At 39.4% G+C, this 26131-nt stretch overlaps 1 protein-coding gene across 8 annotated transcripts in view; it reads right to left on the bottom strand.

Moving 5' to 3' along the window:
• Nucleotides 1–742: 742 nt before the first annotated feature.
• Nucleotides 743–26131, bottom strand: part of MAGI2 (membrane associated guanylate kinase, WW and PDZ domain containing 2) — a 713954-nt gene continuing 688565 nt past the window's right edge. For 5 of the 8 annotated variants that reach the window (XM_040061343.2, XM_040061346.2, XM_040061344.2 and 2 more), the window contains 2 exons: nucleotides 24572–24710; nucleotides 743–3753 (listed from right to left, as the gene is read on the bottom strand). In XM_040061343.2, coding sequence (XP_039917277.1) covers nucleotides 2954–3753; nucleotides 24572–24710 — 939 coding nt within the window. In that variant the 3' untranslated portion in view covers nucleotides 743–2953. Of the gene's footprint in view, nucleotides 3754–18665; nucleotides 18755–18997; nucleotides 19035–24571; nucleotides 24711–26131 lie in introns of all 8 variants that reach the window. The other 3 variants (XM_058420134.1, XM_040061352.2, XM_058420135.1) reach the window with 2 other exon arrangements.

The following is a 26131-nucleotide window of genomic DNA, read 5'->3' as shown; positions in this document are numbered from 1 at the left end:
AGGTTCTGCAGAAGTTGACTCAGGCTGTATGAAGACAAATTATTATTTTCTGAAGAAGATTATATTTTAAGGAAACAGGAAATACTTATTTTTAAAAATGTCATATTTGTGTGAAATATATTGCTTGCTTTCCAGGTAGACATCTTACTGTGTCTAGAGTCTATAAACCGACGATTTATTTTGCCTAACTGGAGGTAAAGAGCATTTAATGAGGGGTAGATTTGGTCCCAAAAGAGGCTGTCTGGTTACCAATGTTTTTACACCATTATGATGTTTTTTGAGACTTATTTTTCTGTAAAATTAATTGAAAATGTAATTATGCACCCTTCACACAGCTTGACAACAAAACCTTTCTAGGACTAGTTAGAACTGCCCAATTTCTGAGATAAATATGGTTTACGCTCCGTATATGTGGTGTACTGTCAGAAGCTGTCTCTCACTGCTGGGACTCTGGCCACCCTGATCCTGTGTCTCCTGGGACTGGAAGGAGAGTAAGAGATTTTTCTGTATCTGTGTCACCTCATAAGCCTTAACTTGCCATTATAAAATTTGTTTGGTCACCTAGATGTTTATTCATAAATTGGAGCAAGAAATTAAAATGGTCTATTCCATTTTTTATAAGACAGTAGCTAATTGACTCTACTCATATTCAAGAAAATGATTGTTTCTCAGGGTAACACTGAAGCCTGTTACTCAAAATTAACACAAACTATATACGATTGAAAAAATGAAAGATTTTTGGATATATATTTTATTTGACAGTGGTTTAGAATATCATACAGTAAACAAGATTTCTGTAAAAGTTAATTTATCCATAGTGGTGCGTTTCATAAAAATAGTTGCTCACTTACAGCCTTTCTGTGACTATTAATACATGGAATTATATTTATAGAGATAGAGCTGTACAAGGTAAATTCACAGCTAACACTACACAGAAATATTATTTGGAATGGGGTTTAGATGATGTGCTGTCTTCACAGGTTATCGATTACAGCCGCATAAAGCAATTACTGCACAAGGAGTAGCTGTGAACTGTGCAAATTAGAGTTTATGCAAGCATAATCTCAACTGTTTTTCAGATTTCATTGTTTGCTTTCTTTATACATAAAAAGAAGATACCAGGACGTGCATCTACACTACAGAAGCATTGTCCAAAATCAGATTCAATAAATTAATGGCAAATTATATTGGATTCTAGTTCAGGGGATAAAGATTTTTTTTTCCATTAAATAAGAGTTTTATTAACAGCTACATGGATTTGTGCTTTTTTAGAAATCATAAATGGGTTTTTCTTTCAAAAAAAAAAAAAAAAAAAAAAAAAAAAACTTTGAAAGCTGCAAAATCCTTGACTTGAGGCTTTTCAAATAATTGGACAGGAAGAAACATGTCTATAAATTTCGCAGTCCAGTGCAATGTTTGAGACATACAGTAATGTGCTAATTTCTTGGAACAAAGCCAATCTCAATCTAGTTTTTCAGCAGAGCATGTGAGGAACTAAGATTGCTAATGAACAATAATTTTTAAATACGAATTTTTGACAGTACTTAGCTTTATGATTTTTTTTTTTAATTACCAATGTATTATTGCCCAGGATTTTGTTTTAATTTTGACAGACGAATAAGCATATGCGCACTTACACAGACACACACACACATCTTTTTGAAACAAGATAATGACTGATTGACTGAAGTCGGAGTTATTTCCTGTGAAGGCAGACTGGAATGTTTACCTGGCACTTAAGGCTTAAAATTCAAAACAGACAAGCAAGAAAGATAAAAACAAAAAGAAAAGAAAAAAAAAATTTGAGATAGGGAAAGAAAGGTAAAATGGAAACAATTTTAAAAATGGAAAAATCCTGAATTTACTGAATGAGGACACCAACAACTGTATTTCAGAAACCAGTCTAATTATTGTTGAGGTGTGCCTGAAAGGCACCTGCTCTGCCAAACTGAGGGGATGAGAGGTGAGAGTGTCCTAAGTAAATGTGGAAGGGTATGAAACATAGCACTGTTGATAAGTGACACTGTCATCTTCTGCAGGAAGGAAAGGCCTTTCCTTAAGGAAACTGCAGCTTTTTCTCTGTAGCACTCTTCCTTTCATTCATTTCAAGGGCCTTGCAGATGCCTGGGGTTTGAGCCTGACCAATTGGTTTGTGTGCTACCTCGCAGGACTTGGGGTACCTGTAATAAATCACTTTTGAGAATAATTTGCAAATACAACTCCACCTTAACTCCTTTCCAATGTACAGAAACATGGTTTGTTCACAAAAATGGCAGTAGAAATGGTATCACAGAAACTAATCCTCTGGATTCCCCACTCCTCCCGTAGCGCCTGGTGAACTACGCTACAGGGTACCATACCACGTGGACTATCCCAAAGCGTTAACAGTGGAGACGTGTCATGGGTGTACAGTTCCAAACAATGCTTTAAAGAAACCCTTTAACCCCTGTCTAGATATGTCAAGAACAATTTATTTACAACATTTTAGCTCCATGAAAAGATCCTCTCTCGGTTTCAGCTTGCTCCGTGCAGTTTTATTTAAGGCGATGTTCCAGTTTGTGATTGCTCTAACTTGTTCCAGTTTCTTGATATAAAGTTTGAATGAAATCCAAGTCCTTCATGCAGTGGGAAAAAAATGCTAAAGCTACACTGCACTATCCTTCTCTGATGTACTGTCCTTCATATTGTTTTGGTTTCTTCCATAGCTGCCAAAGTCCCTAAAATGGAACTGGGACTTTAGGGTCGATTTTAAATCTCTGTGTTGACTATATGCTTTTGAACTTATTAGATACTGTGCACATTGTCATGGAATTACACACTAATGTTTTCATTCCTCAATGCTTTGTGTATATGTGTGATAGTTAAAATAAATTAAATCAAACCAATGTGAGACAAAAACTAAGAAGAATGTTCTGCGTCAGTTTGAGACAGTTAGAGGGCAACAGTCCCTTGCTTATCTGCTCATGGCAGAAGTACCAGACTTCAGGACGCTAGGTAGCTTATCTGAGCCAGGGATTTTCCACGGCCCTGGAGAGACCGTTGCCTTTCGAACTGTGGTGTTGGTGCTGCGAGTGCTGATGGAGTGGAGATGTCCCTTCCTGGGGAACTCGCTGGGTTTCCCATCAGGGTCCCTCTGGCTGTGGTCCATATCACTTCCAGGCGAGCTGCAACGGTTGCTACTGTATGTCTTGGTAGCTCCTGTATCGATCTTGACATGGTCGGGTGCTGCAGCTGACTTCTTCTCACTGGTGTTTGTGGATCTGTGATCTTCTTTTTTGCTAAGAGATCCTCCTCTCTTGCTTTCTGGCTTCCTCAGCCTCCCAAACTGTTCATCACTGGTTCCAGCACACACGTGCTCTCTTGCGCCAGCCTCGATCATAATGCTGTGTCCCACCACTTTGCTTTCTGAGGTGGGCCTGCCACCATCAGTGGTCTTATTTTTGCCTTCTGAATATCCTTTCCAAGAAGCCTCTTCGTGCTTTGACCTGTCTACCTTTTTAGGACTTGCTGACCTTTCTCTTTGTTCTCCTAACCTTTTCTTTTTGTGACCGTTCACCGAAAGCTCCTTTGGTTTCCTTACATCGTGTTCCCTCTTGATATCCCATGTTGGCTCTGGGCTTATCTGGTGAGAAGGGTCAGAGGGTGGGGCTATGTGTGATGAAGATAATGGTGAGATTATGTCGTCGAGGGAAAGAGCTACTTCCGGCAGGCCTGGGGAGGTGGCAGAGGGAGCACTCCAGGAGTTTGGTTCGTCTGTTTCAACAACAAAGAGAAGAGAGTTAAGGGCATATCAGCAGCACAGAGTGTATTGCATAGGCACAGGTATTCTGAGCAACACTGATACCCAAAGCATGCACCAGCCTTAAACCCCTCTGTTTCAGGTGAGGTGAAACTCCCTCAGTTGTGGAATTAATAGGGAGAAAACAAAAAAATAATCCTTCCACCAAAAAAAACCAACAACAAAAAAACAAACCAAAAAAACCGCCACAAAAAAACACCCCCCCAAAAAAAACCAAAACAAAACCACCCAAAACCAAACCAAACCAAAACAACAACAACAAAAAACAAAACAAAAAACCACCCCCCCCAAAAAAACCAGGAGATACAAGAACCACAATACTGGTAACTGCAAATGCTGGAAATCCCTGTCTTTTTTTTTAATAGAGATTCTGCTTTTTTCTGCCTATGTTAAATTATTCTTAAAATAATAAAGGCAGGTGCTCATGAAATCAAATAGCCTCTTTTGGAGCTGTATAATGGATTTCTTAGCTGGGCAATATCAGTGCTGTCTCTGAGAATAAATGAGAAGGACTTTTTGTCATCTATTAAACATGTCCCTACAAGCATATAATAATTGACAAGAATTTGTAGCTCAGATAAGGTCATCATTGAATTCTGTCTCATATTTTTTCTAAGCAGATATAGTATTGCAGTGTTTATGGCCCCACAATTCTTACAGGGTACTTACACATCTCTGCCTTTATATCACAGCGTCAGCTGCTGAGTCTCCTGGTTGTGCATTTTGAATTTCTCTTGGTTACTTAGCCTCCACACAATATGGTTGGATTGTGCAGATCCTGTTTAATTTAGCTAAATAAATGTCTCCTTTGCTGAATCATGATGATTTTCCTAATCCAAACCAGAATATTCTGGGATGGATTCTTTCTCTTGCATATACATCCTCATTTCTTTTGTTTAACCGTCTGGCAGAAAACAAATCCATCATGATTAATGACAGCATGGCTCTTATTCTTTATCGTCTACTTAGAGGTTAGAGAAATTACTGAACTTGACTAATGTCATTTCCTATTTAGCACCATTGCCTGGCTTTGAATGGTATGAGGAATAATCTGTCAGAGATGAAGGACTGTCTCAGGAATCCATGGAAACAAGGTGGAACTTGTGGCAAAAGCTGGATATTTTATGGGAGAGAAAATGTAACCTTCTAGCTAAAAAACAAGCGTGGAATTCTTCAGGTCACGACTAGTATCTCTCAGTGATATCAACTGCCCTTTAAAAAAGTAACATGCATTTTTCTTAGTGCTGTGGCTGCTTTCAAATGATCATAGAGCTGCACATTGTCTCGAGAAATGGGATAGATTCTACTGCCGAGCCGAGGATCTGCAGCTTGCTTGACTAAACCAGCACTCTTAAGTTAATAGCTGGATTGAGTGATTGCTGTCTTGCAGATAAAAATAGGAGAGACAATAGTGAGGTGGGTGACGTAAAGGGAGGGAGCAGCACAGTTAGCTGAGGAGCTATTTATTTTCCCAGATGGTGTTTGTCATATGCTTTTGCATAATGAGCATATGTGTGGAGAGGATTAACATTTGAGAGGGGTAGAAAGCACAAGTTCTGTGTAAGACAAATAAACATTGAGCTGGGACTCTAAATGGGCTGAGGGTCTCAACTGAATTTAAAAAAAAAAAGAAATCACACTTTCTTACCCTCCAGTTAAGGGTGACTAATGTGCCATCTGCTCCCAGCTTGGCACTCAAGCAAGAAAAAAAAAGAGGAAGACTCGTGCTGTAGAGTGATCAGCTCCTAGGAGTTTGCCTACAAAAAGCATTGACTTTGAAGGGCTTGTTCTTTACTTCTGTTGTTCTGCACCACCAGCCTGGTACAGGACCACAGCCTCTGCCTGATGGGGGAAGCACAGAACCCACCCTCGCTCTTCTTCAATCTGAAATCCAGGGGATCCCTTTTTACTTAATACTTGAGCCAGGGACCATGCACAGAGTTCAAAGCACTAAAACTATCCTGGGACTCAGCACAAACCAAAACTATCCTGGGACTCAGCCTATGTGAACCACCAAAAGGTACATGAGCCAACTCTGAAGAAGCCACCTTGAGCTTTGGAAAATTAGGTTTATACTTTTCATGGCATTGTCGCTCCTACCCAGGGTAGAGGTGGTGCCAAGGGCTGGACCAATGTATTCTTCTGAACTACAGTCTGCTTTTCTAGTTGTCCATGAGATGTTTTTTCAGTTTTTCAGTGTCAGTGAACAGCAGTGGGCCATTATCCAATCTCGTCTTCGTCTGTGAGAGCTTCTGGTTACAGAAATAGCCTGCTACTTTGGGTAGTATCATCTGCACACCAGTAAAAACACCAAATAGCCTGGAGCAGCAGGATGCTTTCAGGTAACAAGACTGCCTCTGTGGAAAAGGTACCACTCTGCTCAAATCAGCTGTTTCTCCTCCAGGAGGACAAACCAGGGGGGTAGCATTCAAAATCAAGGTGGCAAACACCTCTTGTGGGTCCTCTGAGGCAAAAAGGATAATATGGTACCAGTTATTTGTGGGATGTTCTGGAAAGGAGACCTGGGGGTTAGTGGCTACTGCTTTATTCCCTGGAGATGACAGAATTTCTCCTACTTTCTTTTTTTAAAGGGATTGAAAAACCAACCAAATGTTGTAGTGAGAAATCATAGTGGGTTAGAACATACTTCAACAAAAGTGAGTCAGCATATCTCGTACATATACTGATATATAAGTATAGGTGTCTATAAACTGGGACATGCCATATTATATGCATTGCTGGATTTTATCTCTCCCCCAGAAAACCTTAAGTAAAAAACAACTTGGCCAACTAAGCAACAAAACTCGTAGCCACAGCTTTTTAAGTTTGGCTGTGGGACAACCCCAGGTAGTTCACTGGCTGCACTATGTTTAAAATACTTGCTGGGAAGGCACCTATATATAGGTTGGATTTTCAGTGGTTATGGAACAATGTTGCCATGGAATAAAACTATCATTTATATTCTTCGTCAATATAGCACTGGCAAGTAAGAAGAAAATTACTTTCTTTTAGGTTTAAGTACTATCAGTCTGAGACAGCCAGACTCCACCTAACCTGCTTTTCTTTCAAATGAAATGACATTATATAGATAATTGTCCTCAGCCTTGGTAGATGTTAATGTCAACAAGCCATTGTTGCAATTTGTCACTAGATAGTGAGGAGAATACTCATATGAGGGTATTGTAGCCAGCTTCCCTCTAATGTCTGAACATTATGGAAAAATATAAAAATTACTAGAGTAGAGCAAAGTACAGGAATGTAAGTAATTTGTTGCTCAGAAGAAAAACCTTTTAAAGAGCTGTGTTCAAGCCATAAGGGTTCATTTGGACTTGTTCAACCAGCACTAAAATGATTGCTTCTCCATAACAAATATAAACAGGAGAAAAATGTAAAATTTTATCCTGAAGAGCAGTTAAACTAGTAATTTATTTTCATGATTATACTCAGTTTTGAGCTACATTTTTGAGAGAGTGTCTGAATATTTCTATAATATTTCTGAATATTTTTTCTGTTGGTCTAAGGCATTTTATGCAACCTTTGTGTTAATTTGTAACATAACCTATTTTACTGTCTGTTATTCTGACGTATCTCAAAGCATTTTGCAAACATAATAAACCAGAGACAGAGCACTGATTTTATTTTTTTCTTCCTTCACCTCTTGGAGGAACTGAAAACGGTATTTGTTTAACAGAGCATGAACTACCTATGCCGAAACAACTTGCAAGCAGATGAGAAGAATATTGCACTCAGTTGCAACTGCTGGAGAGATTTAGGGACAACATAGTTTTAAACTTGTTTCTGACTTTGTCACCATTGATAACATCCTTACTGTGAGAGAAATTGTTTTTCAAAAGTGTAGCTCTCACTGAAGGCTAATAGATGCCTTCCTTCTTTCTTTGAAGGGAAAAAAAATCTCCCTTGACCTGCTAATTTAGACAAGACAAATGAGCTGGGAGCAGCACTACAATCTGTCATTGTGATGGCATTTTTTGGGTGTAATTTAGGAGGTGTTTACTGGGTGGATTTTAGTTTCCACAAGCTACTGTAACACAAGTTGGTGGCACTTCTCCATGGGATGTGTAAGAATGACTCACCTACGACCAGCTTTGCGTAACTCCCAGGCAAAAGAGTAAATTGCTAACTGAGTAAGAGCCACCACAGACACAAGATCTCGAGTGCTGGGAGCACAAGTGGGAGATGAACACGGCCATTTTGGGGGAAGAGTGACACAGGGAAAACATCAGGAGCAGAAGTTTTCTGTTTAAAGGTTTTTTTATTTGACGTAGAGCTGCCACATACATGAATTGCTTGTTTTCCTCTGTCAGCTCTCACACATTCAAAGGAGTGGAAATGAGGATACTATTCTCATGAGTCTGTTTGCTGCTGTCTCAACTGTCCTATCTGGATCCAGTGCTTGCTGATGGCTGAACCATGAGAAAAAGAACCCTGGCTTCAGTCCTAATAGAGGGGAGAGCTCTGCCCATGGACCTCTGATTTGTGGCTAGGTTCTCCCTCAGCATCAAAATATTTAAGATAACTGTTTAGTAATTTATTGAGGACATGTGATTTTTCATCAGATACAATTATCCATAAAATACTAATATTAATTTATTGAATATTTAGTATTAAGAGTAGAAATGACATCACATTTTATTACTTAAGTGCAATAAAATCTCAAAGACTTTTTAATTTTCAAGTTATATGAATAATGTACAATATATTAAAGCTTTGAACACTTTCATTAGTCTGAATGAAGTGTTTTCTGAAATGTCTAAGCAGCTGTTCTCATATCTTCCCAGAATTATTTTCCTAGGGAATCAAAGAGGGTTTGATTGAATAAAAAGTATGGTGCTTTATTTTTCTCCCCACATTTTTTTTGTCTGAAATTATGTATTGCCAGGAGGTGGCAAGCAGTTCTTACAGATGCTGCTAATAACAAAAATGGGACAAACTGTCCCCTGGTGAGTATCCGCTAATGTTGGCAGTGCTACACCAGGAATGCATTTGGGTCTTTCTCATTATAGCTTGACATGTCTTTGATGTTCCTGATTGCATTGGTCTCCTGAAGCTTTTCTTTAACACTCTCTAAGGAGGGATATTTCAGAATATATAAAGAATCTTTAATCTTTTATCCTGACACTTCCACAACCCAAACACACAGCACCCTTTGTCTCCTGAAATAAATGTTTCTCTGAAGATTTCAGGCTTATAAAAGCTCTTGGTACTTTCTGTTCAACTATCAGCCTTATGGAAATGTGACACAATATGCCACCCTTTCCCCCAGCTCTCCCAGAAAGTGAGTGGCAATGGGCTCTGCCCCCACCTTATGGCCTGCCTGTACTTCTGGCTATAAATTGCAATTCCTGTTAATTATTTAATATGCAATGCAAATGTTTTCTCACAAATTGCACTTTTCTTGGCGTAAAATTACGGTTCACTTGTCTCCCCTTCCAGTGAACTTAGCCACATTCAGATCCCTGGATACCAGTGGCCCTGGAAGCAAACACCAATGGGTTTAGGAGCCTTCTGCTGTGATATGGTACTTCCTTAGGTCAGTCACTGTGGGCACATCCAGGTGGGATAGTCTTCCCATCATTAGTACTGCTCCTATGCTTTACAAAGGTATGATGGCAGCATGCTACGGGTGCAAAATTCTATGTCTAGGAATTAGATACATGCCATATACATTTATAAAAATTAACTCAGGTTATACTTGGTTATTTTAGTATATGAACTACTTCTTTCTCACACATGCAGTTGAGGATCAGCTTAGTATTTTGAAGTCTTGTTTCTGATATAACAAAAACCTATTCTAACTATTTGCTATCTTAATGTAGCCAGATGTGTTATACCACTTGTCTACTGGTACTCAACAACGTCATGTTGACTCTGAATGTTGAGTACCTTATAACTTTAAATGTAGCTTTGCTCAAGACTGGAATCTTTCTACTTTTTAGTAATTAGTTCTTTTTTTGGCTTCACAGACTAGTTTTTCCAAACCTTGAGGACAGTTGCTCAGGGTAAGCAGAGTTAGTTTACAAGTCACAAAAGATTACAGGAAAACAAACATGTATCCGAGTCCTGATATCTTTCACTTCTAAATTTTGTGCTTGGCATTTTCAAAAGAGCAGAATGATTCATTAGGAAAGACTGATATTTGAGGTATAAAACCATGCCAGACTCAGTTTTTTTGGCCCCAAAGTCACTGTGCATTTTTGGTTTTGTCACTGGTCTAATATGGGACTGGTGACCCCTATTCCTATTACATGGAGCTATTGGTGGCATGGCTTCTGCAGATATTCAAAAGAACTGACAAGATACAAATGGAAATGTAGCGTAAGTGATGAATACTTCTGTCTCTTCTGTTAACTCAAAAGTTTAATTTTACATCCAGAAAATTCACCCACTGACCCATTCCAGCACTGGGAAGCACAGCTCTACATCCTGCGTGGCTCAGGTCCTAGTGCCATTGATACTCAGATGCCCTGCTTCTTTTCATGCTCCTGGCCATTACTGGTGAACAACTATTTAGTTCCTTTGGGTTCATTATATCCATCTTCCATTGTATACTTCACCTAGATATTAAGTGGAAGATGCCCTAAATATTTTTTGCAGCAGACACGGTGTTCATAAAGTTCTTATAAGGGCTATTTAATAAGATTTTGAATGATCTCATTTCAGGTAAAATTCACTTTTATCACCTTTTCTGTACTCTGCTTAGAGGTTTGTTAGAGAAGTGCTTTCATGTTCAGAGATCTAATTTTAGAATTATTGCAACACTTCAGAAAGAGTAGATTGTTAGTTAAGCTTGGAAGAGCAAATTTACAGAAGCTCAGGAGATGATCTTACTTGGTTTTGGAGCTAAGTGAACAGAGAGAAAAGGAAAATTTAAACTTCACTAAAAGGGGGCAAAACTTTATATTGCAAGGAAGAAAATGTTCAAAAATTCTTTAGAAAAATGCTGAATGTTTTCTTGAAAAAAGAAAGCCACACACATTGATTTGTGTTTGCTTGAATCTATAGGAAGAACTATGGATGAAAGCACTTTTCAATTTTTTATGTAATGTAGCCTTTAAATATGATTAGCAAAGAATCATGGGAAGGAGCTGATCTGACTTGGAGGGTTCCTATTATTATTCTGCACTGGTTTTGATCCTACATTATTGCACCCAGGGCATCATCAGTAAATCCCTTCCCCTGAGTTAATTCTTTAATTATGGCACCATTTCACCAGTATTTTACTGTCCTTACCACTTGAGATAATAATTTAATTGCCTCACAGAGTCATAGAGAGAGGTGTCTCAAAAGACCTCTGGAAATAGATGTCTGCTCTTCTGTTGAACATGTACACAACAAATTCTGGGGAGTTCCTTACAGGAAACCCTGTGGATCAAAGCTGAGTGGAGGAACAGAGAGATCTACACCCATCACCCCACATCAGGTCCTTTGTAGAATACACCGGCCACAGCAAGTAAGTAGCCTGAGACCTTTCAGGCTGACATAGGAGATAACTAATGAATTCAGAGACACTCAGGCTTTCTGCCATGGAGAGCAGGTGGCCTGGATTGTCTTGGATGATCTTGGGGTGCTGCTTTAGCCCTTTCCTGGTTACTCTGTCAATGTGCACCCCTTAAATATAAATCACATCCATAAACAATTCACTGTGATTTTGTAATAGTGCCTAAGCTCTGCATCATTTTTCTCTCTCCAACATCACTCACACCTTACAACAGGGCTGAGACTTTGACACTGCCCTAAAAATAGCAAGAATAAAAAATGGTCACCTGAATGTAGAAAAAAGCTATCCAAAGCTATCCAAAGCACAGGAGAGGAGACAGGGAAAAAATTAGGAGCCACACCTACAAGCAAGTTGTATTTCAGAAAAAGGTAAATTAATGTAGTAAATCAGTTTACTAATTTACTGTAATAGTCTTTTGGCTGTAAATCTTTAAGCCAGATGATTATGGTACACAATTTACCTCTCATTCCAAGGTCCAGTTTAGTTTATTCCATAGATATGATTCTAATAAGCAGTCCTATCAACTAAATATTTAAATCATCTTGATCATCAATCTGAGACAACTTGGCGTAAGAGACTGAAATGTTAATGATTAATGACTCAAACAATTTTCCATTTGCAAAAGCAGCAGATGCTTTGCTGAGGATGTATGTGCAAGGTCACAGCCCAGGAGCAGAGTAGGTGTGCACGAACTTTTTAGGGGCAAGCTGGGTTTTGAGCCAGATAACAGAAGAGGCTGATAGGAAGCAGATCCTGTGAGGTGGGATAATGCTTTTTATCACGTCAGTGTTCTCCCTTACACAAGTGGCTTAGCTGTAAAACCCCTCTGGGGAAGGAATCGAGATATTCATCCCTTCTGATGGGGCATACCTGGCTCAACTACAATGATATGAGAGGAAGCTATCATGTCTTAGAAAGTTCCTTCCTTCCTTCCTTCCTTCCTTCCTTCCTTCCTTCCTTCCTTCCTTCCTTCCTTCCTTCCTTCCTTCCTTCCTTCCTTCCTTCCTTCCTTCCTTCCTTCCTTCCTTCCTTCCTTCCTTCCTTCCTTCCTTCCTTCCTTCCTTCCTTCCTTCCTTCCTTCCTTCCTTCCTTCCTTCCTTCCTTCCTTCCTTCCTTCCTTCCTTCCTTCCTTCCTTCCTTCCTTCCTTCCTTCCTTCTTCCTTCCTTCCTTCCTTCCTTCCTTCCTTCCTTCCTTCCTTCCTTCCTTCCTTCCTTCCTTCCTTCCTTCCTTCCTTCCTTCCTTCCTTCCTTCCTATCCTTCCTTCCTTCCTTCTTCCTTCCTTCCTTCCGTTCCTTCCTTCCTTCCTTCCTTCCTTCCTTCCTTCCTTCCTTCCTTCCTTCCTTCCTGTCCTTCCTTCCGATCCTGGTTCCTTCCTTCCTTCCTTCCTTCCTTCCTTCCTTCCTTCCTTCCTTCCTTCCTTCCTTCCTTCCTTCCTTTCCTTCCTTCCTTCCTTTCCTTCCTTCCTATCCTTCCTTCCTTCCTTCCTTCCTTCCTTCCTTCCTTCCTTCCTTCCTTCCTTCCTTCCTTCCTTCCTTCCATTCCTTCCGTCCTTCCTTCCTTCCTTCCTTCCTTTCCTTCCTTCCTTCCTTCCTTTCCTTCCTTCCTTCCTGCCTTCCTTCCTTCCTTCCTTCCTTCCTTCCTTCCTTCCTTCCTTCCTTCCTTCCTTCCTTCCTTCCTTCCTTCCTTCCTTCCTTCCTTCCTTCCCCTTATATATTTTCTTAAGTGAGATTTTTATACTTTTATATTGTTATATTACTATAGGTAATAATAACCAAAATGTCTACATACCTGCTTTCCATTTAAACCAAATTGTTCTAAAATAAACCATATATATATGTGTGTATATATATATATACACACATACACACACACACGTATATCTATATATATATATATAGATATATATATATATAGATAAACACCAGTCATTCAGTGTTCCTTCACTCTAATCCCCCTCAAGGGATCTATTAACAAGAACTGCTGTTACCCTCACCCCCAGAGACAGGTTGTAACACTTGGTAAATTAGATTTTTCTATAAATCAGCTTAATCCATCTGCATAAATGCTGCAGGATTACTAACACTGAAAGAGTTGAAGTGAAGGGTAGCAGCCTGCATGGGGCTTTTACCCTCCACAGGAAGCTCCTCACTGTTATGTCAATGTTAAGTCTGTGGACAGCTTAAGTACCAGTCTTGAGTGGTGTTGCTCTAACCACACATTATCATTCAATAGGCTGTCCAGGTGGTTTGGTGCCCTTTTTGAAGTGCTGAGCACCTCACATATTTATCAGATCAGAGCTACTCAAGCAATACTCATCCTGTCAATAAAGAAGGTTTTATATTTTCCTGTGTGGTCAGGCAGCAGGGTAGAACTGGAGAAATCTCAGCAGTTCTCTCCCAGAGCCATGCTGGAGCTGGAAAAACTATATTGGAAGTTACTGTATAATTAAAAAAGATAATGACTTTCAAATTAGTTTTTATTAATGGCATTAAACCACATTAAGTCATAAAAGGTGTTCATAAATATGTTAATAAAATGTGTGGTATTAATGAAAAACATTCTGTAGAAACGGAATAATTTAAGAGTTGAATATTACGCACTTAATTAAAGTTAAATATTAAAATTATTAATTATCACAGCTAAAATGGGCGTTAACAGTAGGCATCACAGTCAGGTCAACAAATAGCTGTCATTATTAAAAGCATGTAGATAATAAATAAAATTTACTTAATAAGTGAGGAATTCAGAGCATTTTGACTTTGTATGACATGTTTCTAGAAAGTTGTTTCTAGAACACTGAGGTTCTCACTCTACAAGTGAGAGCAGAATCTTAAGCAAAACACTGCTTTGAGCTCAGTCACAAAGCTCATGAATAAGTAGTCCTGTTCTGCTTAGGGAAAAAGCTGCAGAAGCAGTTCAGTGTCTCTTCAGCAAACTCTTTTCAGACTGGGGGCCTTTAGGCAATGAAGGTGCAGAGCTGACTCTGGGACCACACTTGCTGTCAGGGCTGTTGTAGTATCTGATATCTTTGGAATGCTGAGACAAATTTATCTGAAAACTCTATAATGACATCTTGCCCTTGCTCAACAAAATTCAGCACTCTCTATGGTCATGTTTGTTAAGCACTGGTTGGAGAGTCACAGCTACCTCATAGCGTCAAAGTAAAAGCACAGCAAAAACACAAATTTTTTTTTTTTCCCCCTCAAGCTAGGAATAAGAAGTTCTAAGAAATCTGACAGAAGCTGTGGCCTGTGCTTAACCTTTCCCTGTGGTCAGGCCACAAAGCCTCAGCGAGGAGTTGCACCATGGGCTGGTGGAGCAGGGTCAGAGGCATCACCTGCAAGTCCCTCTATGGACAGACCTCGCCTTCGCCTCCCTAATGGTTGGAATAATGGGTTTTGGTGTCACTCTCTGTCTGATTATTTAGGCTCATCATATTTCTGTGTGCCCTCACACTGTTCCCTTTGCTACAGAGCTCCCTGTGGCAAGGATACCACCACAGATACATGGGGCAGCTAACTCTGAGTAAGAACAAGCTGCAGTGATGCAGTCTTGTATTAGTTGGGTTCTGTGGCAAATAAAAGGGACTGTGAGATGAGCAGCAGGAAAGGGATTTTCTGGGATATTGCTCTCCAACAGCAGAAGACTGGACTTAGTCCTGTGGCAAACTGCAGAGGCGTAGTAAGTGTTACTGAATTCCTATTTTACCTATTTATCTGGATTACGTGAGGAAAGGAAAAACTGATGTTGTGGAGACAGAGGTATGGCTGTGTTCTCGCAGGTCCTGTATTTTGGGTGCTTATCTTTCAGTATTGTCAACTGGATGGAAATACAGGGAGCCATGAAAGTAAATGTGAGAAAAAGATTTGAGGATGGGACTTTCCCCTTCTTTGGGAAGTCTGCTTGCCAGTTTATGTGGACCAAAGCACGGATAATATTTGTTCATCTGTAGTTTTGCTGTAATTATCTATACTTTACACCATATTAATAAATCTACTCCAGAATATTATATTAGAATAATTAAGCTTTAATTAAGAGACAACTTGCTCAACAACCTTATTAATAATCTTTGCTCAGATATGGGGGGACACTGCCAATTTTGGTGTGGATTAGCAAGGTTCTGCTTTAGTAATAATACTGAGTAGTCAGCTAGGAATTTTAATCTTTAAAGTGCTTCTCAAGCATTAAATAATTAATACCCAGAACACTCCCACGAGATAGGTAAGTAAATATTACTATCCCTGTTATACAGATGGGGGAAGCCTGGGTTGGACTATTCAACTAGACTGGCCTGGATCCATTGGGAGTGTAATTGCCAAAGCAGTATTTAGGACTCAGTAGTTTTGCATTTAAAAAGTGGAGAAAAGATATTGCCTTCCTGGAAGCTCAAAGTCATTGCCACAGAACTGAAAGTCTGTGCCATGTGCCCCTCTTTCTTTCAAGACAGGATTTTCTATTTCTGTATCAACGGATAATAGATCTGCATATCTTCTGAAACAGAAATTTGCTGTAAGACAGAAATAACCATACGCACCCACTTACACATACACGTCCACCGTCATTTAATAGAAGGGTGCTCTACTTTTCTGCCAGCTGCTACATATTTATTAAGTACTAAATACATGTTTGTAAAGCAGGTTTTAATATTCAATTTTGCCCTTGAATAGTTTTTACCCATGGCAATAAAACATTCTAGAACCTTTGGGAGCCCATATTCAAATTGCCTGATGGTTTTAGACCAATTTTATTAACCAGTATATTGGTTCATTTAGTGTTTGTTGTTGTTGTTGTTGTTTCAGTTTTTTTTTTTTTTTTTTTTTTTTTTTTTTTTTTTTTTTTTAACCACAGGTTCCTTAAATTAAGTTGGTATTGCTAGAAATAAGAAGGTGGTATTGGAAATGCAGCAGGAATACGAATGAATGTTTGCAGTTGTTACAAGGTGGTCACAGGCAGAAAGGGCACTTTTCCAAAATGACTATTGATTTTTGCACTCACATCTGATAAATGATGTATATGGTAGTTCAAGTTTCAAATAACATCCAACCTCAGCTCTGGAGATTTATAAAATGAGCATTAAAAAAGGATGAACTGAATTATCTGATCAGTACTCTGAACAGATAGGAGTATCTGGCATCAAAGTATAGGCCAAGATGCTTTAGCCATTTATTACACAAATGTGAAAGCTTCAGACATTCTAATAGAACTAGAAAAATCAGTTTGTAGCAGACTTTAAACTGGAGACTTCTGAAGGATATAACTACATTCAAGCAATAACCCCACAGTATAAGCTCCCAATTTTTAATCTGTTTTTTGCAAATATAATTGCAGTAGTCATTGGTAAGGGCTACCAAACCCGTGGTGCAAGGGAAGAACAGGCCTGTATCACCTGACCTGGAGATACCTTTCAAACTACCTGCATCTCTCCTGTGCTATGTCTAAGTTCAAGTAAGCCTGCTGATCATCTTCCAGAAGTGATTATTTATACAAAAGGGAACAATTCCTTTGTCCAAGATGATTGCTCTATGATGTTATGGTAGGGCCTCTCCTAAGGCATACTAGAATGAACAATTTGTTCTGCCTCAGGAAATTTGACTCCTTGCTCAGTGCTCTAATGAATGGTAGCACAGCCACATTTTTGGTTGGGATAAGCCCCATCAAAATGGGCTTTTTAGGAAAATTCTTCCCCTCCAAACTCTTTCATTAAAAAAACCTGAAATGGAGACATTTTACAGCAATCGTATTTTTATTTGACATGATACTGCTTTTTTACCAAGGAAGTATTTCAGTTTTGGTGTTGACCAGAACTAAAGTTCTTTTGCTTTTCTGGATACATTATACTGAGAAAAAATTCTGTTGCAACATTTCCTGCCAAATAGATGAGAACCATTCACAGCTGGGTGACTCTGCAAAACTAACTTTAGCTATATTATAGAGTACTTACATTTCTACTTATTTCAGGAAAAAGACTTATTTCCTCTGTATGCTTTTCTATGGGAGGAAAAATAAAGATGATGCCCAAAAAGTTGAGGTTATAAGTATGTAGAACTTGTGTTTGAACTGCAGTTCAAACTTGGGACTTGTAAAATCACCTTAATGCCAGCCTGGATATCTAACCTCTCTGAGCTATGTTTAGTGAAGAACAAAACAGAGGTAAGGTGAGAATACAAGGAATAGTGGAATTAACATTTCTATATGATGCAGGAACTTTGCAGCTAGGAGGTCTCTGATGGGTCACACTTGTTTTCCCACCCATACATGGGAATATTTCCAAATAGCCTCTAGATGTGCCCAGCTCTGCAGCAGCAAAGTATATGGATGTGTCTGTGTTCAAAAAAATCCTATTTATAGACACAGACTGGAAATAAGCTCTAACTGGAAACACATTGGTTAGATTACCTGAATCTGCATGCACGAAACTGATAACTTAAGCCCAGTTTAGTGCCTGGTTGCTGGGGGCAAGAATTCTATGAGATCACACTGGAGGAGCTGCTTGAATCTCAGAGGCTGGAAGACATCTCTGGATATCATTCCTTTTCTATTTCCAATCTGGCTACTTCAATGCGTGAGACTGTCTTTAATTGTAGCAATTGTACTACATTGTGCAAAGTCAGCAGCAGACAGAGCTGAATGCATCTGGACACTGCTGTGTTTTCTGTGATGACAGCAATCAACAGGAAAATAGAAAAAATAAGTCTTTCTTTTCCTTTGCTTTCCAGGTATTGTATCTGTGCCCTGGCTCTGTATTACAAATGAGATGTATCTGAACAATCTGTGCAGTTGGATCTGATTCTATGAAGAAAATTGCTTGAAATCAAGAGCAAAGGGCGTTGTATAAATTCAGCATAACCTCACGGTTTAATAAATGAGTATTGCCTTACAGCACATTTCAAAATGTGTTCAATTCTACATTAGTTATTTCCTCAAGAGGCTGCACATAAATATTGTTTGAGGTCAGCACCTAACTTCCACCTTCTTGTTGTTAATATTTTTGCAAGCCAAGTGCTATAAAGAAGAGGAAAATAATGGCTTAAACTCAAAAGCTTAAGATTTTCTACCTGAAAAGTCATATTCAGAAGACAAAATTTTGTCATGAGAAAAAGTGGATATAGAGCATATCTTTGCACTAGCAGTAGTGTAACATGCAAAACTCATTATTTAGGATATTAAAATACATTTGTAGAATGCATAGCTGCTTTGATGTCTTAGAAAATCAGTTATGAAAGAAAAGCTGAATATTGTAGAAACTATTAAGTGAGCTAGCATGGAAGAAGCTGGAAAATACTCCATTAACAGTTGTGAGAAACAAAATGTATTAGAAAGATAATATACATGCAGAGTTTACAAACCGTGTCTTTAGGGTGGCCCAATAAGTAGAAATATGGGGACCCATGCTTGTCACTTTTCATGCACATGGAGAGACTGGAAGGTACCATTCCTAAAGGAAGGGGAGGAACAGCCTAGGACCAATCATTAGAATTAACAGAACCAGTGACATACAGACATTTTATTATTGTTAGAGCAGAGAATTCTTAGTAAGTTTAGAACTACTGAGTGAAAAGCTTATATGTAACAGGAAAGAAGTATTTTTCTAAAGCTAAGACAAATAAGCATGCTGTAAGTCTAAATATTAGTGTATCATTGAAACTACTGTACATATATATTCAGGACATAGATTCACCTGGTCTATGGATATGGAGTACATCTTGAGGTGCTTCCTGAAGGAGTCATAACAAATCAAAAGCAAAGGATTTAATGCATTTAAGAACTGTGCCAATTTACCTGTATGAAAAAATCCTTGTATTGGTATCAACTCTGACTTTTTTTTTTTTTGCTGGGGTAGTGCTGAAGCAGGAGAAGAGAGTTTCTTCAAGGCCCTTCAGAAAGGACTTATTGCTAAATACCTTGTCACATTTATGTCTTAACCAGCAATTTGTATATACTGAAACTTTAGATTCAGTTTGGGCTGTTTAAGGAAGATTAAACTCTAGTTCTGTAAAACCACCTATGTGTAATGAGCCCATGGGATAAGCTGTGTACACAACTTGGCATTGTGTAAGGAAACAAAGGTTCCAAAAACACACAGTGCAACCCCAGGACACGTCTTTTAATAAAGCCAAACAAAGCAGGGCAAGAGAAGGAAAGGGACCATCATTGTGTAGATCCATAAAGCACCAACCATCGCCGCACAATGCAGAGTCCTTGTTCTCCAAACCTCAGTGATTCCAGTTCCCACAGCTCTGTGTATCTGTTAGTATCACAGTGTGACCTAAAATGCTCAGGGCCAGACTCAGATGTCCAAGATAGGGCAATGGAAAAGTTTTCCAAAATCTCAGTGTAAGCGGGCTGGAGTCTCTAGAAGGTATAACTTCCTGCAGGAGCTCTCAAGCACCTTAAAACTAAATGAAACTTGATAGAAACCTTATATCAACACGACAGATGATTTTGTAGTCCTGAAAGCAGGAAGGGAAACAAATTAGGTTATTTCAGATGCTCCTTACAGGAGCAAAAATTCAGTGTTTTTGCTCCCTCTGCACTACCAGACAGAAAGCAACTGGGGCAGGGGGTTCTGTCTTGCTGGAGGGATGGAGTCCACCTACAGGTGCTAACCTGCCTCAGCCTTCTCCACCTTTACACCATGTTGGCAGTCATTTGATTATAAGACTCATTGCTTTCTGAAACTTCTAGGAACTTAATATATACAAGTTATATATGTACTGTGAGTAATAAAATCTCCAGTCAGGAAAGGCCAGGAGCAATAAGCCAGAAAAAACAAACTGCCAGGACTGCTGGGACTGAGAGTGAAACACCACAGGCTGTCCTAGGGAACTTCCTCCAAAGACACCTAGAGAAAAGAGCAGGTGTTACCAAAAAAACCCCTGTAGTTTTCTGGGGCTGATCAACCATTAGAGATAACTTTTTGCAGAATTCACAGCTGGACAGAGAGACTGATTGTCAGCTTTATTTCCTCTTGAACTTTACTATTTTGGGATTTTGTGAACAGTTTTCCTGCATTTTGTCTTTAAGGGTAATACTTCACCCCAGTGTTTGGCTATGCAAAGTACATGTCCTTCTCATGGTGTTTCTATAGCTATGGCTAAGGCCTGAAATGCATAAGCATCTGTAATGAGGCTCCCTCAGTGCAAACAGACAGATTTTTAGAACTGCTGCACACCCAGGAGCTGAAGTCAGTAACCCCTTAGGCAGGGGCACACATGGGAAATTAGGCAGCCACTGCAAGAAATGTCTTGAGCCATCACTTTACTCAAATTGTTTTTAATGCTGGTGGGAGAAGTGATCAGTTCTGCAGGGATGACTCTGGGTTTTGTGTCCTGTGACATGAATGAAACCTCACACTCTCTGCAGCCAGACTTCCCAGGCATTAAGTGCTTTTCGGGATCAGGATTCCCAGCAGTACTTCTAGTCTTTTTTCACATTAATATGATTTCTTACTATGACTTGGTTCTCTAGAGAACTCAGCTGGCAGACTGTTTCTGATGAAACATGATACTGATGTTCTTCGGGTTTGGACGAGCTGTGATAATTCACCTTCCATGGAAGCACGGTTCCTCTGGCTATTCTTATCCTCAGCAAACATGTTCTGAGATGCTGGGTGATAAAACACTTGTTTTCAATGCTTCTTTTGTTGCACCCTGCTGTGAAATCAGCTACAGTTTTGAAGCATTAATCATATCTGAGCTCCTTTGCTTACATTCTGATGGCAGCATGACCGCTACAAGAGGATATCTGCCTCTGAAATGGTCTGGGATCTTCGGCATTCGTTTTCAAGCAAAATCAGCAGCTGGAATGGAGGTAAATGATGCATTTGCAGCACACTTTATTTCTCCCTAGGTTTGAACAGTGTTTAAGCTCAGCCAAAATGTTCCAAGATTGGAAATGGACAGATTTCCAGGCAGTATGAGCTCACATAACTCCTTCGGGAGATTTATACCCTTGCAGCAGCTCGTTCTTTGTTTCTTCACTAAGTGCTTTCTTGTTTTCAGTACACATTCCTTTCTTTCACAAATCACTCTGTTATTATTGATGATTTTTCCTTAACACTGCTTTTACCAATGTCAATCACATCATCATTCAAACACTGACATTTCTTGCACTTAAGTACATACCACCATATTTTGTACTAACAGAAACATTGCACTGGAGTTTAAAACACAAGGAAAATCAAGAAGTTGAAGACTGAAGACAGTAATGTGATAGTCTTGGCTGGCTGGTTTATGTAGCTCTAGATAACTTTTCTCCTTTTTAGTGCTGTGAATCTGAATGTTGCTGCTGTTGAAAAGGTTGAAAATCACAGCACTACTAAACCCGACTTGGGAAGTCCCTGATGATTTCGCTTGTCAGGACTGAGAGAGAATATCCAGGAGCGAGTCTTGGTACACTTGTGCTCTTGCTATTTTTATCCCTAGGCTTCTGCTGCACACCACCATTGCAGTCCCAATATCAGCTCTGTCCTCAACTTTGCATTTCTATACTCAGCTAAGTCTTATTTCCCACCGATGCTCTCCACAGCTGGACCCTGATGAGTATAAGAAATATTTCTGACATGTACTTACTTAAAAACCCCCTGACTATTTCAGTAAAAAGATCTCCAATTAGTCTTGTTACATCTCAGCTGTGAAATTCTGGTTGAAGGAAGAGGGAACTACTAAATTTTGACTGGTTTTCCTGATGTCCTCAGGACCGCTTTGCCCTCAAACCTACTGTCACAATCTTCTCTGCATTCAGTTTTACATTATTTGGAAAAGATGTTTCTGGGGGTCTCTAACAGATGTTCTTTGCAGCATGATGACTTAATCTTGAGATCTGGCCTACTTGAGACATGGCCTCCCATTTTAATTTGTTCTGTTCATTAATTTCTGTTTTTAACTTCCTAGTCAGGGTGCTGTTGGAATTTAGGTGCACTTTCTGTTTGTTCTTACACTACTTCTTATGCCTTTGGGAAATGGTCTAGGGAGGACTTCAATTATTTCAGTTAATTTCAACAGGCTTCTTCTTATTTTGCTTCCATTCTGCCTCCAGACTGGATACAATTCTAACACTTTTCTGCTTGCACAAAGCACAGATTAAGAACTGCAGATGTGCAGATGTTTTCCTTTGCTGTGATGCTTTCTGCAGGTTGCGTGTACACTATGATGTAAGTCCTGAGCACTTTAACACTTTTTTCAGTGCAGTAGGAAAAAGGGGCTTTCAAGCACAGCTACTCAGTTCTCCTCCTGTATGGAGCTGTAAGCTGGAGATGCAGCTTGGAAAATGATCTGATTAAAAAGCGCTTCTTAGTAGCAACTTTTATATCTCAGTAATCTGCATTTTTAAGCAACTAATGCTTAGTATTCCAAACGCTTCCCAAATGGCCCCCTTGGCTTTAAACAACACTGTGAAGTCACCGTGCTGCTTTCTGTTAGCATTAAAACCTGTGTCTGGATTTCTAGTGGTTTATATATGTTTTCTACTCATCATCTTCTGTGAAAGGGAAGACTTGTGTGCATATTTTGGAAGATTTGTTTTCCTAAATCAATGATACTTATATTGAAGTATTGTTTTTAAATTTTTTTAATGTTTAGATTTTTTTTTAACTGGAATAATGTACAATTTTATAAGATTATATGAATAATGGAAATTTGTTCTGGATTTAAGTGCAATTTGGAACTGGGATCTTAAGAAATTCAGATTTGGAATGGGTCTGAATTGCAACAGATTCTTTGCTCATCGTAGCCTCGTGGACCTACTTTATATTAAATTGTTTCCTGAGGAACCAGAGAACTCCTGGTATATAGTTCTGCTATTTGAGAAGGATTACTACCACTCTATCAGTCCTGGATGTTTGGGGTTTTTTTTCTTTATTAAAAATGATGCACCTCTCCCCATAAAATAGTTTTGGAGATGACCTGAATATCTGTTGGAGGTCTCTCTGAAGGGATTGCACACTAGTAAAAATTGATATTAACTGTATGTGGATTATTTTATCAGAGGCCCTGAAAGCCATTTTGGCTTTGTTTCTACTCACCAAAAGTATAAATCACTAACTTTATTACCATATGAGTGGGCTATGGCCCATCTTTTCTGCCTTTATTCAGAAGCTCTTGAAAATTGTAAAGGATGCAGCATACACTGTCCTGAGTATTGGCTTAGCCATAGAATTAGCTCTAGTTTAGAGAAGAGAACAGTGCAATTACCATGCGTATTGACAGCTGGGAAAGAACTGACTTTCAGTGCAGCTGGCTTTAACAGAAGTATTGAATTTATGTTAGCAACAAAGGCTCACCTAAACCTATAGTTAAGCCTAAGTATTTGAATTTTTATGTGACCGTAATTTCTGATTCTAATGGGAAAGCATTCTGGAACTTCAAAAGTAAAAGTAAAATAGTTTAATAGAGTTTTGGACCTCCTAGCATAAAGAAGTTAAGGACTTTTCATTAAAAAAAAAAGTCCCTTTTCCTTAAGGCCCAGAGGTGCATATCATAGAACTTATGTAAATATATGAAATTGTTACACCATTCTATACAGTAAGCCCTGATTTCAGTTTTAAAAAAAGCTCTTTGTCATTGAAATTACCATTGGATAATTTATTTTTACTTTTTGTCATTTCAGTTATGAATAAAGTTTCTATATTTTCTAAATGACTCACACTTTTTGAAATACTTAAAAAGTCCCAGAAGTCCTTCTGTAACAAAACATAAGAAGAATGGATCCTGTTTTCTCACCACAATGAGCAAAATCTCATGTTTTCAATTCAGAACTGGCTTCTAATTGATCAGCCATGTATTTTGTCACAGAGAATACAATGGGTGAAGTTGTCCAAGAGAGAACTTTCTTGATTATGCTTAGAGTTTCAACCTGAGCCACTCAATTGCATAGCAACAGCATCATCTGCTGTGACTCAAAATGTGCAGAGAAGTACCAACAAGGAAGAAATTCCAATAAAGGAAGAAAAGGAGAGTTTATGGGCAAATCAGCAACTCCCAGCACGCTCAGAGATGTCCCCTAGGAGGTTTGCAGTGCTTCCTCCAATGCACATCTTAAAAGCCACTGCCTGTGTTGGGAGGGCAGCAGATGACAGTGATGTACACACACGTGAGTAAGTCCACATCTGTACAGGTAAGCACTGAAGCCTATACTTCATGTGCTCCAGGAAATTACAATATATAAATATCTGCAACTGCTACTTAATTCAAAAGCAATATAATTAATTTATATAGAGTCATGCACATATAAAAATGTAAAGATGAAAACCCACCATATTCTGGGACCTGGCCTGTTCCACGTTTCAACAACAGTCGCACTCTCCTGCCACCAGACTTGATTAGCTCTATTGCTCTGGCATGTGTCATGTCCCTTGTGCTTTCTCCATTGATTTCAATTATTTGATCTCCTACCTGTCAGGTAAGAAGAATATTGAGTCAGACAGAATTGCAGTAAAAGGAGTGTTTCAGGAAGAGACATATTCAATGGATCACAGGTTACTTGAATGACAGACACACACATCAAGATAAATTTGTTCCTGTCTATCTGAGGAATATTACTGGCAGATCAAATAACCTCCAAAGTGGATTCTGAATATGGTATATCAAATGCTGCTTGTCTTCTGCTGAAATCAGTGTAACTTGAAATCAGCCTTTGTAACTTGCCTCACATCTTCTGCATGTAAGAGGCTTTGTAGAATTGCTTGATATGGTGGAATCACTGGAACATTATCTGTGCTACTCTGTAACATGCAGTGTTGTGTGAACCTGAGAAGAACTTTGTTGCACTCGCTGTTTTCATAGAGAAAAAAGAGAGGTTCAAAGCACAAATATAAACTTCCATCATTTGAATTTCCAAATCTTGGTAGTAAAGTTTCACACCAAATTAAGAGTAGTTATGAAGCATGCTATTAAACAAAGAAAGGTTAGTGCTATGACACAGGACAAGCAGGTTTGCTGGAGTTCAAAGAGCATGCTTTGAACTATTTACCACAGGAGCTTTTTGCTGGGAGTATGCACAGCCTGTGGCTGAACTGTCTAGTTAGAGCAGCTGACTCCAGGGTTCTGATTATGGATTTCTGCCACTCATCTCCTGGCCAGATTTCCAGTCAGAGTTGGCGTCATTATTACTGCTCTGCTCTATTTCTACAGCAGTTAAATGTGGCACTGATGTCTGCATATCCCATCCACGCCAATTTCCCTGGCTTTGCCTCCAGCCTGCATGTCTTGATTTTGGCTGGCGTTTCATGATGGAAACCTTCTCCTTCAGTAGGGGAGCAGTTGTCTTCTGCTGTGCCTGGTCAGCGCAGCAGAGAGCGCATGCAGGGAGCAGCACCGCACAGCCTGCTGTGATACCCCTGTGTGAGAGCCTTAAACAAGAAACACAGTGAGCTGACACGTGAGCCTCGTGTCAGCAGCACCACAGCCTTTGGAATTCGTGTCCTGCAGAAGCCTCCCAGCCCCCGTGGAAGGGCAACCACAGTGAAACCCAGAGGGAGGGATGATCTCCTGGTGCTGGTAGAGGGGCAGGTCCAGGTAATGGGCAGCCAAGAGTAGGGCGTGCGGGTGTCAGTTGAGTGGGTCAGCGCGCTCATTTGTAGTGCCAGAGGAACACATCCTTCAGCAGGATCTTACCTGCCTCAGGGTGCACCCACAGCTTCCTCACAGTGTGTTTTCACTACACTAAAGCAACAATGCCTACACATCCTAGAGAGGAAATTATACAGACTTCAAGGTGATGTGCACTTTCTTTCCTTCTTACAAGATCGTCTTAACAAAACCAGCTCTTAGCTGGCCTTGGACATTGAAATATCTTCTATTTTATATGTTTTCTT

This window comes from Hirundo rustica, chromosome 4 (genome assembly GCF_015227805.2).
Source record: "Hirundo rustica isolate bHirRus1 chromosome 4, bHirRus1.pri.v3, whole genome shotgun sequence".
Lineage (NCBI taxonomy): Eukaryota > Metazoa > Chordata > Aves > Passeriformes > Hirundinidae > Hirundo > Hirundo rustica.
This window is presented reverse-complemented; position numbering and strand designations above follow the sequence as displayed.